The sequence below is a fragment of the Lithobates pipiens genome, unplaced genomic scaffold (genome assembly GCF_037356315.1).
Source record: "Lithobates pipiens isolate NorthernLeopardFrog02 unplaced genomic scaffold, aLitPip1_a1.2 Scaffold_30, whole genome shotgun sequence".
Lineage (NCBI taxonomy): Eukaryota > Metazoa > Chordata > Amphibia > Anura > Ranidae > Lithobates > Lithobates pipiens.
Genome location: NW_027507791.1, coordinates 38,862,940 through 38,877,037, shown reverse-complemented (window position 1 = coordinate 38,877,037; position 14,098 = coordinate 38,862,940). Strand labels below are relative to the sequence as shown.

At 44.2% G+C, this 14,098-nt stretch overlaps 1 protein-coding gene across 1 annotated transcript in view; it reads right to left on the bottom strand.

The window, feature by feature from the left end:
• Nucleotides 1-214: 214 nt before the first annotated feature.
• The window catches only part of LOC143942672 (Fc receptor-like B), a 20,644-nt gene continuing 6,760 nt past the window's right edge, over nucleotides 215-14,098 (bottom strand). Inside the window, exons 3-6 of the mRNA XM_077464052.1 lie at nucleotides 13,821-14,087; nucleotides 13,468-13,737; nucleotides 9,469-9,750; nucleotides 215-1,368 (exon numbers count right to left, since the gene is read on the bottom strand). Coding sequence (XP_077320178.1) covers nucleotides 1,274-1,368; nucleotides 9,469-9,750; nucleotides 13,468-13,737; nucleotides 13,821-14,087 — 914 coding nt within the window. The 3' untranslated portion in view covers nucleotides 215-1,273. The remainder of the gene's footprint in view (nucleotides 1,369-9,468; nucleotides 9,751-13,467; nucleotides 13,738-13,820; nucleotides 14,088-14,098) is intronic.

Here is a 14,098-nt window from a genome sequence, read left to right as displayed (position 1 = left end):
TGAGATATCCAGACACAGCACGGGATTAGGACTTCACAGGACAAGGGAATGTAAATCAGGGCAGTTGGAAAGTATAGGGCAGCTGATTCAAGCCCCACAACAATGACTGGGCCCAGGGAAGCTGCCCTTTGGCCCCAACTTAAATACGGCCCGGCATGACTATACATCACTTTAATGTCCTTCTCCCCACCTCAAGTAAACAACAGGAGGCAACTTCTTCTTTGGCTAAGAACTCAGTTTACTGGATTGATTTACAGAATACAATTAAGGTTATAGAATAATTCCTTTACATAAATAATTTCATTTACACTACATTCGACTCTACATTGATTTGGCTGTGCTGTTTCTATAGTGGTGCTGCCCATACCTTAAAATCAAGAAATTTCTGATATATAAAACCATTTACATGGGTGCCCAAAAACAGGTCATATTAAAGTGTAATGCTGCCGGTAGAACGGTTTACATAATACACAGATCCTCACTGTATGATTCTGGTCTTCCACACAAAACTGCACCACCAGGCCGACTCCCCTTGTATATATAGGCCCTGAAGAAGGGAGGTACCACACACATAGAGGGGAAGACATGTCATACAATTACATGAACCCTTGCATGTGCCAACCAGAAACTTAAAAAAAAATTATACAGTAACAGGCATAACATAATATAATGTAGGTACAAGGCTACAAGCTTTTTACAAAAAGAGGTAAGAAGATTAGAGAAACATGAAAATTAGCCTACAATGTTATCTGCTGGCTTAAAATAAAAATATAAAATGTTAACATATAATAATTCTACATTAATTGATTTACTAAAACTAGAAAGTTCAAAATTTGAAGCAGTTTCCTGTTTTTTTTTTTTACAAAGTTTAATTGAACAATCTGAAGTTAAAATCTGATTGTCTACCATGGACAACTGCACCAGATTTTGTACTCCCCAGTTTTAGTAAATCTGCACCAATATATACAAAACCCACTTCATATCTTATTTAGTTTACAGAACTTAAAATAAACAACGTTTATTTATTTATTCCTGTTATTCTCTCCTCCATGTGTGATCTCAGTGACCACTTCTGCTTCCAACACTCACTGTATTCACTTTATAAGCACATTAGTTTAATCACTCATTATTTTTTCAGATTAATCAGATTGAGTTTTTTGTCAATATAAGTTTATTTTTAAAAGATGAAGTTCCTTGGAATTCAGCCAAGACCTTTTCCATGTTCACTTAGATGTTTCATTGAGGTCCTCAGATTCGTAGATGATCTTCTTCTCTACCACTTGTTGTGGAAGTAGGTGAAACATACGGCAGCAGATAATACAAATCCAGAGATCACCAGTCGTATTATGTTCTGCATTATCATGTAATCTGAAGAGAGAACCAGAGATGGAAGTCATGTGATTTTTAGATAAGAAAAAAACTTTATTTGTGCAATTTTGAACGATTAAGAATTCTGAATGTATATGAAAGATCTGGATTAGCTTCCTTCTCATTGGACAGAAGCAATGATGTTGTATAATTTTCCAGTAATATGTTCTAACTTATTCCAATAATAGGAGGACAGGTGACACGGGAAGCAATGAAGCTGAACTGGGAGATAAGTGTGTCACTTGCTCAAGAGGAGCATAAATCACAGGACTGGCTGACCAATCTTACAAATCCATTTGTTGGCAAACCATTAAAAAGATGAATTTCAACTTTAAATTTAACTGAATTTTTTACTATGAAAAGCTTTTGCAACAATTTGTCTGCACAATATCTTCACATTATGGACCTCTCTTTTAGGACTCATTATTGACTCCACCATGACATAAAGGGAAATTGAATTGTGAGAGCTTCAATTAGGGTTCCATGTGGAATTAGTGCCCCAATTAGGGTTGGTCCATGTAGATGGAGTTCTTGTGAGAGTGTTAATTCTACTCCATGCGGGTTATTTCATGTGGAATTAGGGCCCCAATTAAGGTTCCAATTAGCGTTCATTAGGGACTCTGGCCATTGACACTTGGCCAGTATTGACTCCTTTATGGCAGCATTTTTACTATGTAGAGCTTTTGCAATCATTTCTCTGCCCAGTGTCTTCACCTTATGGAGGTAACAATTATTAGAACCGGAACTATTACTGGGCCGGGATCAGTGGTTAAATATAACTGTTGGCTAATGAAGAGAGAAGATACAAGTCCCCAACATCATGGCCCTATTTGAACACAATGCTGCTGTAAGTCCATCTGAATGATGGAGAAGAAGAAGGCCTTTATTGTCATGATATCTCTTTACCAAACCCTACCCCTTGTATTGTGATTATTTCAGTATGAACTAATAAGTGGTGAGCAAATCAGCTTGGGTTCAGTTCTCAAACAGTTCATGAATCTTGTTCAAAGTTCACAAACTTGGACGAAAACACTATTAAAACACTCTTAAAGTCAATGGATGGGAGGCAAATTTTATTACTCTGGCCAGTTGTAGGGCTTTTTTGCAAACTATTCTTAAACAGAAGGTATAGGAAGCTGGGCAATGCCATGGGGTCATGTACCAATGGCAAAAATAAATAATATATAATTATATATCGAGGACCGAGTAATCTATTATTTTAAATAATTAGTTCTTATTGTTCCTTATTTTTGGGGGCAAACCTGAATTTTTTTTGACTTTGCCACAAACCCATGGCAATGGTGATCTCGGGCCTCATTCCTAGAGCCAATGTACTAAAATGTACTAATGAAAGCAGACCCCTGCGTTGCGCAGGGTTCTGCTTTATATTCTTAACTGATTTTCAGCTTTAAGCTCCATTAGTCGAATTAGAGAAGAGAGAATCTTTGTGTTCCCGGACTTGTAAAGAGTCTTTTGATTTCTCTAAGCTTCCCCACACCCCTCTCTCCAACAGAGAAAGCTAGATGATGGAGAGGAAAGGAGAAAATGGGAAGGGAAGAAAGACTAAGGGAAAGAGAATAAGGGAAGGGAATTATGACTACAGGAAAGATAATAACGAAAAGGGAATAATGACTAAGGGAAAGAGAATATTGGAAAGGAAAAAAGCCTAAAGGAATACTAATGTAAATTGAATAAGGGAAGGAAGACTAAGGGAAAGTAAATAAGGGGATAATAATGTATCACAATGTGTAAATGTTGAGTCATGGTGCTGCTCATCTTACCCTGCCACCCTAGGCTCTGGCCCACAAGTATCATTATAGTAAGCACAGCCTTTTTTCAGCCCTTAGCTAGGAATTAAAGTTTATTTTTTTACTGTTAAGTGAAGGAAATTTTAAGGAAGTGGGAAGCTTTAATATCAAGATGTATTTCCACATGCAACCCCCCCCCCCCCCCCAAAACATCCATTGTATATGCCAGTCTGGAAAAAAAACTACAATGGACTCTCTGCCTGTGGATCTTCTAGTCAGCAAGTTGTCAAACTATCTATGCAGACTGGGTCTCAGGAGTAGTGATGGATGAACTTCCGACAGGACGTTTCGCGAACGCGAACCGCGAACGCGGCTGATAGTTCGTGAACCGGAAGATTCGCGGCGGGCCCCATTGAATTCAATGGGAGGCGAACTTTGCAAAACTACAGGTCAAATTTGCAGCCACAAAATAATTAATAGCTGTGCAAACATAGTCCCACCACAGGGCCAATGACATAACACATGTATGAGGTGAATCTGGGATCGACAACTACAAGCATTCTTTTTTTATATGGGAAATTGTTGTGACAATTCAGGACTGTGGAGCGCATGAAGGCAATGGAGGAGAGGGAAGGTCAGGTAGGCAAAGAAGAGGGTGCAGAAGATGATCACCAGCAGCGTGACATACAGCAATGACACCTGCACTGTGATAGAGTGATCTGACACCAGCACCGTGATAGAGTGATCTGATACCAGCACCGTGATAGAGAGCACTGACATCAGCAGTGTGACATACAGCAATGACACCAGCACCGTGATATACAGCACTGACAGCAGCACCGTGATAGAGAGCACTGACATCAGCAGCGTGACATACAGCAATAACACCTGCACCGTGATAGAGTCATCTGACACCAGCACCGTGATAGAGAGCACTGACATCAGCAGCGTGACATAAAGCACTAACACCAGTAGTGATGGACGAACTTCCGACAGGACGTTTCGCGAACGCGGACCGTGAACGTGGCCGATAGTTCGCGAACCGGAACGTTCGCGGCGGGCCCCATTGACTTCAATGGGAGGCGAACTTTGCAAACCTACAGGTCAAATTTGCAGCCACAAAATAATTAATAGCTGTGCAAACATAGTCCCACCACATGGCCAATGACATAACACATGTATGAGGTTAATCTGGGATTGACAACTACAAGCATTCTTTTTTTATATGGGAAATTGTTGTGACAATTCAGGACTATGGAGCACATGAAGGCAATGGAGGAGAGGGAAGGTCAGGGACCAGGGTAGGCAAAGAAGAGGGTGCAGGAGATGATCACCAGCAGCGTGACATACAGCAATGACACCTGCACCGTGATAGAGTCATCTGACAACAGCACCGTGATAGAGAGCACTGACATCAGCAGCATGACATAAAGCACTAACACCAGCACCGTGATATACAGCACTGACAGCAGCACCGTGATAGAGAGCACTGACATCAGCAGCGTGACATACAGCAATGACACCTGCACCATGATAGAGTGATCTGACACCAGCACCGTGATAGAGAGCACTGACATCAGCAGCGTGACATAAAGCACTAATACCAGCACCGTGATATACAGCACTGACAACAGCACCGTGATATACAGCACTGACACCTGCACCGTAAGCAGCCCCAGGAGGAAGTCAGCATAGCACAGGGATGGTGGGAGCCCCTCATAATGAGCATAGCACAGGGATGGTGGGAGCCCCTCATAATGAGCATAGCACAGGGATGGTGGGAGCCCCTCATAATGAGCATAGCACAGGGATGGTGGGAGCCCCTCATAATATTCACAGCAGAGGTACAGCCCCAGGAGGAAGTCAGCACAGCACAGGGATGGTGGGTGCCCCTCATAATAAACAGCCCCAGGAGGATGTCATCATAGCACAGGGATGGCGGGAGCCCCTCATAATAAGCAGCCCCAGGAGGAAGTCAGCACAGCACAGGGATGGTGGGAGCCCCTCATAATAAGCATAGCACAGGGATGGTGGGAGCCCCTCATAATAAGCAGCCCCAGTAGAAATATGACACCGCTCAACCTCTTCAAAGAGGAGGGTACGGGCATATAGTATGGTGTGCTTTTTTTGGACAAGGAAGTGAGCCAAATGAAGAAAGAAGGTCTGTGTGCTCGATTAAAAAAATTGTTTATAGACATATACATGGTCTACTGGTCACATGTGTTGAATTCCTCCGAGATCCATGCCTCATTCATTTTTAGAAATGTGAGGTAGTTAACACTGTCGTGAGCTAGGCGAGTACGCTTATCGGTCACGATCCCCCCTGCTGCGCTGAACGTCCTTTCGGACAGGACTCTGGATGAGGGGCAAGCCAACAGTTCGATTGCAAATTGGGCAAGCTCTGGCCAGAGGTCAAGCCTGCCCACCCAGTAGTCCAGGGGTTCATCACTCCTCAGAGCGTCCACATCGGCCATTAACCCGATGTAGTCGGAAACCTGACGGTCTAGGCGTTCCCTGATGCCGTCCACATCGGCCATTAACCCGATGTAGTCGGAAACCTGACGGTCTAGGCGTTCCCTGATGCTGGATCCGGATGACACCTGTCGATGGGTCGGCTGAAAGAATGACCTCATATCCGAAGTCACCAACACATCTTCAAACTGGCCTCTTCTTGCAGGCGCTGTTGGATTGGTACCTGCATCTCCTTCTCTGGGAGTGGGAATTGCTCCTTTGCCAGCGCACGCAAAAGCAGAATGCAGCATTTCTCGAAGCAAGGCCTGGAAGTGCTCCATTCTGCCAGCCCTCTGTGACGGCGGTAACATTTCCGCCATTTTGTGTTTGTACCGGGGGTTTAAGTACGTTGCCACCCAGTACTGGTCCTTGACCCTTATGCTTTTTATACGGGGGTCCCTATTGAAAAACACTGGAGCATGAAGGCCCCCATTTGCACTAAAGTGGAAGCGGTGTGGTGGCCTGGCTCCTGCTCATCATCCAGGATAATGTCATCCTCTTCATTCTCCTCTCTCCATCCACGCACAACAGGGATCCCAGAAAGGTTTAAAGCATGCTCTTCTTGCTCCTCCTCATCCGCCCCGGCACCATCCTCCTCTGACTCCTCTTCAGACTCTTGTTGTTCAATTGTCTCAGATAGAGTAGCCCCCCCTGGGAATTCATCCATCATTGCGACTTCCTCATCTTCCCGCTCCTGCTCCTCCACAGCTTGATCAATGACACGACACAATGCACGCTCCATAAAGAAGGCATAAGGTACCATGTCCCTGATGGCGCCATGGCTGCGACTGACCAGTTTGGTGATCTCCTCAAATGGCCGCAGAAGTCTGCATGCGTCGCGCATGAGCAGCCACTGGCACGGTGAAAAAAAACCCAGCTCCCCAGAACCTGTTCTGCCGCAGAGTTCATACAGGTAGACGTTAACTGCAAGTTTCTTCTGGAGCAGCCTATCAAGCATATAGAAAGTTGAGTTCCATCGCGTCGGGCAATCGCAAATAAGACGTCTGACCGGCAGATTGTGTCGCCGCTGAATGTCAGCAAGGCGAGCCATGGCCGTGTAAGATCTTCTGAAATGGGCCGAGATTTTCCTTGCCTGCCGCAAGAAGTCCTGGACCGCAGGGTATTTGACAACGAATCGATGCACGACCAAGTTTAAGACGTGTGCCATGCATGGCACGTGCGTGATTTTGCCCTGTTTCAATGCGCTAAGCAGATTGGCACCGTTGTCACACACCACTTTACCAACTGTCAAATTGAGCGGTGTTAGCCACTGATCTGCCTGTGAACGCAAAGCTGAAAGGAGTGCCGGGCCAGTGTAGCTCTTGGCTTCCAGGCACAACAGACGCAGCACGGCATGGCAACGTCTCACCTGGCATGTCGAATGGGTTCTGGGGAACTTGGGCGGCGCAGCGGAAAAGACGCTAGCAGTGGAAAAGGAGGAGTCACCCGAGGAGGAGAGGGAGGAGGATGGAGTAGGAGGAGGAGGAGGAGAAGAAGGGCCAGGCCTGCATGCAATCCGTGGCGGTAAAACCAAATCTACACGGGTGCCACGGGTTACATGCTTGACGGCCGTCAGAAGGTTCACCCAGTGGGCAGTAAAAGTGATATACCTTCCCTGCCCGTGTTTTCTAGACCACGTGTCTGTGGTCAGATGTATCTTGGCACTGACACTGTGTGCCAGAGATACATTCACTTGCCGCTGAACATGGCCATATAGCTCTGGGATGCCCTTCTGTGAGAAATACTTCCTTCCTGGGACCTTCCATTGTGGTGTTCCAATGGCCACAAATTTTAGAAAGGCCTCCGAGTCCACCAGTTTATATGGCAGTAGTTGGCGGGCTATGAGTTCTGACAAGCCAGCCGCCAACTGTTGGGCAAGAGGGTTATCCGGCGTCATCATTTTTTTACGCTCGAACATTAGGCCCACGGAAGCCTGCCTTTTTGCAGAAAAACATGAGCTTGGCGTGATGGAAGGTGGAGGACAATTGTGAAGAGAGAGGAGAAGGAGAAGTACAAGACGAGGCTGGATGGTGAGAGCCTGGAGTGTGGCTTTGTGTGTTCCGTTGCTCCCACTGGGCTCGGTGATGGCTGCTCGTGTGCCTTCTTAAGGCGGTCGTCCCTAGGTGAGTGTTGGGCTTACCGCGACTAATGCGTTGACTGCAAAGATTGCAGATGGCAGCGCTATTGTCAGCAGCGGACACGTTAAAAAAAAGCCCACACTGTGGAGCCATGTGCCGGTGTCCTGGGAGCGCCAGATGTGACCGTACGTGGTCGATGACTCGCTCCTGATACATTTGCAGTCTGCTTTGTCCCTCCTGTGCAATGTAAGTTATTCCTGCTTCTCCTCCCTATCTGCTGGTCCATATCTCCCTCTGAACTCCCCTCCTCTTCCTCTCTTGTGGGCACCCACGTGACATCACTAGACACGTCATCATCAACGTCACCTTCCCCACCGCTATAAGTAGAGATCTCTGAGTAGGCAGCAACACCAGGGACCAACCTCCTCCTTGGGCTGATCTGGGTACTGTCGTCAGACTGCTGAGTAGCGGTTGTTGCTATCTCCTATTCCTGATCCAATACCAAGAGTGGCTGCGCATCAGAAATGTCTTGATATGGATCGAAAAATAATTCCTGTCACTCAAGCGGAAGATATGTGGTGGTGGTGGTGTTGTTTGTGGTAGTGTCTTTGGAGGTGCACATAGCAGAGAGTGAAGCCATATGTACTGTAGCACCCTAGACATAGTTACCAGTCCTTATAAGGACCTTTGTGGAACAAGTAGGTTGTGTGTGACTGATTAGCAGACTGTACGTCAGTCCCTATACTGATGAAGGACTGCTGCAGTATAGGGCAGCTGTCAGCAGTAGTGCACCTCAACCCTATGTATTGTGGACCTATACCAGTCCTTATGGAATAGCAGACCGTACCTCACTCAACCCTATGTACTGTAGCACCCTAGACCAAGTTACCAGTCCTTATAAGGACCTTTGTGGAACAAGTAGGTTGTGACTGATTAGCAGACTGCAGCAGAAGGGCAGCAGTCAAGTATAATATTCTTTCTATATTTGGAAGAAAGAATATTATACGTGTACAAGCCTATTACCATACCAGTCCTGAAAAGAACCTTTGTGGACCTAATATAGTAACAGCTACTGATTAAACTGACCCTCACTGCCTCACACACAGCTTCCTGCCTGTCCCTATATAAACTGACAAAACAGAGGCTGCTGGAACAATAACTTGAATAGCACTTTTGTGGACCTGATAGTAACAGCTAATGATTAAACTGACTGTCCCTGCAGCAGACACACCGTCCTGTCCCTTTCTCTAAACTGACAAAAGACACTCAGGCTGCTGCAACAATCAGTAGCACAGCAAACCTATATACACCTAACACCTATACCAATCCTGAAAAGAACTTTTGTGTACCAAATAGCTAACGATTTGGGTCACTGTAATCTCTCCCTGCTCCACACAGCAACCTCTCCCTATAGTGACAGAGGAAAGAATGTAAAATGGCCGCCGGATCGGGTCTATTTATAAGTTAGGGGGAATGTCCAAGTGTCCATGTGCTGTAATGTCTCAATTGGCTGTCCTGTACCACATGATGGATGTGTCATCATAGGTCAAAGTTCTTTTACACAGTAAACACAGAAGTCCGCCGGGCGAACGGCGGCAGTAGTCCGCCAAACGGGCAGACCGCGAACAGCTGAAATTCGCTGCGAAACGACCACCAGGCAAACCGTTTAGCCATCACTACTCAGGAGGTATTTATTTTTGATAAAGTGATATTTGAGACAGAACATGTACAGATCAGAGGCTAATTCAGTTCTTCAAGCTCACCATGTATCTGGATATAGAGCCCATCACTCATCTTCCTCACAGTTTGAGATGCCGTCCTCACTTCACAGGTATAATTCCCAGAATCCTCCAGCTGAGATGACGGCACTCTGTATGTATCAGATACATTGTATCCCCGCATAGTCCGTCCATCTCTGTAGAAGGCAAAGTGCAGCTCTGTGCCGCCTCTGAGCGGATCCAGTCTGGTGTCACATCTCACCGTCATCTCATCTCCTCTTATTACCCTGGATGGGGTCACTTTTATTTCCGGAGTAGAGAAGATCTCTGGAAAAAGGAGATTATGACAATGATTGGTCGGTAAGATGTCAATGAATGGATGAAAAAGTAAAAAGAGTATAAATGTACAAAGTTGTGAATGGACATAACTAATGATGAGGTAATTTCATATGCTTGTTGGTGGAGGTGGTGAATTACATGCAATCAATTCTCACTCACTATTTAGCCAAGTGTTTGTATGAAGACCTGCTTTCATGTGTGAGATAGCTCCCCAAGTGGTCAGAGGTCTAAGTACTACACCAGGCCCCACACCGGAGGGATAACGTCTTTCCACCAGCCAGTGACACCGGCCCCGGCACTGACTGCAAATATTTTTTGAGTCGAATCTCATTATACATTGATTTTCTTCCACCAGATCTTCAACACATGTTACACTTTAGAAATATGCAGGATGGGAAAATGCATTTTGTTTACTTTTCAGATTTATTTGTTAAGCTATTCATTTTGTTTCATTATATTTGTTATGTTGAAATTAAAATGAATTTGATTTTGAAATGGAAACATATTGCAATAAATACAGTGAGGTATAAAAGTGAAATAAGATGAGACCGCTCCAAGGCTTAGCAACTACGGATGCCATTTACGGTGTTGGAAATTCTTATCCCGTATTTATCAATTCAGAAGTGGTGATATCGGGGCATTCAGTGGGTGGAGGACGTCCTTAATAACAACTTACCCAAGCCTTTCCCTGAGATAATTGGTCAATATGACATTCCCCCCACTGAACTTTATTCATATATTCAGATAACCATATTTATGGGCAACTATCCCACCCCAATGATAAAACTCCCTCCCTTGATACAAACTTACTATGGATCTCCCACATCTTGTCTAAAAGGCATCTCTCTCTTTTACAATACCCTTCAGTGCAAAACTACGTTCTGCAAATCTAGTCCTCTCCTAAAATGGGAGGAAGATCTACAGAATACTTATACACCAGCACAATGGCTCCAGTCTTTTAAATGTACACATGGTATTTCCCACTGTACTAACCACTAGGAACTTTCCCAAAACAAAAGAATTTCTCGCTGTTACCTTACACCCTACTGAGTAGGCCAATATTACCCCTCCCAATTGCCTCTATGTTGGTGCAACTGTGATTATATAGGCAACCACTATCATATTCTCTGGCCTTGCAAGAATCTCACAAGCTTCTGGAACCAAAAGTTTGGTCTAATCTCCTCTGTTACATGTATCCTAACTCCACCTAACCCGGATTTGGCCATTCTAAATTTAGAAATTGAAAACTTTTCACCTCATTTTTGCTTAATAGTCGCCCATATAATGTTAGCATCCAGGAAAATAAAAGGATACTGGAAGAAAGACTTCACCCCTAATCTGACTGAAGTGGTTTCTTCTATCAACCTTACTTGTGATTATGAATTTTTTTAGCATTGTGGGCTGGCAAGATATATCAGTTTGAGCTTTCATGGAAACCATGGTCCTCCTGGGTCAAATGCCCAACTATGTAGATATTGTTACTGGCATTGACTTACGCTGAGCTTAGTACTATATCGCTTAGACCTCAGATCTCAGATATTTCATGATTTATCCAGACTGTTGCTGTACAATTTAAAATCAGCGCTCAGTGGAACTCAACATAAATACAATCAATTAATTAAAAATATCACATTTAATCAAAAGAGAAGCACAGAGGTAAAATCATTCATATCAAGCACAACAGTGAGGGATGTACTTATTGTACAGTCAAGTAAAAATCCAAAAGTAGGAATAAAGCAAAAGTAATAGTACACTGTGCCGCCTTCCTTCAGGAAACAAGGGGTTAACTCTCGGCTACTCTTGGAAGCTGCTTCCCATGGGGGCATTCGTGTGTGATCGCACCTGAGTCCATTGACACAGACAGCGGGACTCGCCCCCCCCCCCCCCCGCTGCGTCGTCACTGGCTTTGATTGACAGCAGTGGGAGCCAATGGTCAGCAAAGCTAGCGAGAGAAGGAAGTGAGGGGGGGGGAAAGATCTGCAGACGTGCACAGGGCTGGATTGAATGAGGGCTCAGGTAAGTAAAGGGGGGCTGAGGGGGAGGAGTGCTGACACCCAAACATTTTTTTTACCTTAACGCAAGGGATGACTTTAGACTTTACAATCCCTTTAAATTATTTTTTTTATTTTTTTATTTATATATTTATTTATTTATTTATTTTTATTTTTTGGGGTGGGGGGGGGGGGGGGGGGTTGAGAAAGAAACTGCTATACATGGATCATGAGGGTTAGAGAAGCACCTTTAATATTTTCATATAAACTTTCATTCATTTTTATTATAAAAAAAATTAAAAAAACCTTAGAAGGATTGTATCTCTTTCTAGGTGCCATTTTAGTGTATAAATACAACGCCATCTATCAGCGGAGATTTCCGATAAATAAAGCCATATAAGGATCACATCAGCACTGACATCTTTTGGATTTGAAAATAAATAAACGAACAATCTAAATAACTAATAAGGAGTAGGAAGGACGATGATTATGAGGATAAACTAAGGAAATGTTAAGAAATTTATTTTTTACATACAGAATTGTCTTTTTTATGGTCAGCACTAAAGAAAATAATATTTTAAACAAATGGGATTTGGAGGAGAACCTGTACTAGGAGTGGGTATTTGGGGGAGAGGATTTAAGTTAGAAGGGGGTATTTGGGGGAGAAGATTTAAGTTAGAAGGGGGTATTTGGGGGAGAAGATTTAAGTTAGAAGGGGGTATTTGGGGGAGAGGATTTAAGTTAGAAGGAGGTATTTGGGGGGAGAGGATTTACGTTAGAAGGGGATATTTGGGGGGAGAGGATTTAAGTTAGAATGGGGTATTTGGGAGGAGAGGATTTTTGCTAGGAGGGTGATTTGGAAGGAAAGCGGATGTGTGGTAGGAAGGGTGATTTGAGGGGTATTGGGGGGATTTGAGCTGGAAGGTGGGGTTGGAGGATGAGGATATGTGCTGGGAGGAGGATTTGGACTGCCAGGATGGGGAATTTTTGCATATTTGGGGAGAATTTATGCTTTGGGGTGAGCGTGTTGATTAGTGCTTTTTCTCTGAGATGTAAATCCAGTCATAGGGACCAGTAGACGGGAGCACAACACACGGCGGGGACTCAGACATCCGACACACCCAGGAGTGCTGGATGTTGGGTGGGAAGATTTTGAAATAAAGATTCAAGAAATGGGGGGTGATAATTAAAGTGATTCCAAAGCTTCATTTAATGAAATAATAAACATGTTATACTTACCTGATCTGTAATAATCTCTCTCCTCCTCTTCTGGGGTCCCCTGCTGGCGCTCTCGGCCCCTCCTCCCTTCTGAGTACCCCCATAACAAGCTGTGTGCTATGGAGGGGTTCATGTGATTACACCCCCACTGTCCATAGACACCACCCCGCTCCCTCCTCACAGAATTGGATTGGCTGCAGCAGGAGCCAATGGCTGCCTCTGTGTCCTGTGATTGGAGGAAGAGAGGGGAGAGGAGTGCTGGTGGGGTCAGTGCTGGATAGAGAGAGGTGACAGGTAAGTGTTTGGGGGAAGCACAGAAGGAAACGTTCTTTTATCTGAATGCCGAGAATGGAAATCTTTAGTCTTTACAACCAATTTTCTTCTTTTTATTTCGGCAGCAGAATCACTTCACAGATCATATTATTTATGGGAGTTCACCTTCCTCTGGATCTACTAATATTTGTAAGATTACAGTTTATATACGACATTCATTTACCTTTCACAGAGATAAAGGATTCATCTGAGAGCTCCACCACATTTGTACGATCATAGAGGTGTATTCGTTTAGTACATTTGTACCGTCCAGACTGACTCCTCGTTATATTAGGAATATGGAATGTGGAGTCGGATTCTGATGATTTTATCTCCTGATCATCCTTGTAGAATTTTGTGTTTATTACATCATATAATCTCCGATGATGACATCTCAGAGTCAGGGGGTCTCCTTCATAGATGGCAGATGGAGGTCTCTGCAGGATGAGCTCATCTGAAATGTAATAAAATGATACTTTAGGTTGTTCTATTCACACCCAACAATCTGTAATGATGGAGATGAGATGGACGACTCACTATATATAACATCTAGGAAGACGGGATCACTGATATCACCACCGATGGTCTGGCACTGGTAATCTCCTCTGTCCCGTCCTACTGAAGATCCAATGATATGAAGGTTCTGTTGATCTCCAGGTATTAGTCTCTTATCTTTGTACCAGTGATAGGTCCGGGGCTCCTCTGGTACAGTAGACGGCACATCACATGTTAGAGTCACATCGTCATAGTATAATATATTCCTCCAGTTGGGTGTGAAGGTCACCACAGGTTTGATGGCCCCTCCTATAGAAGAA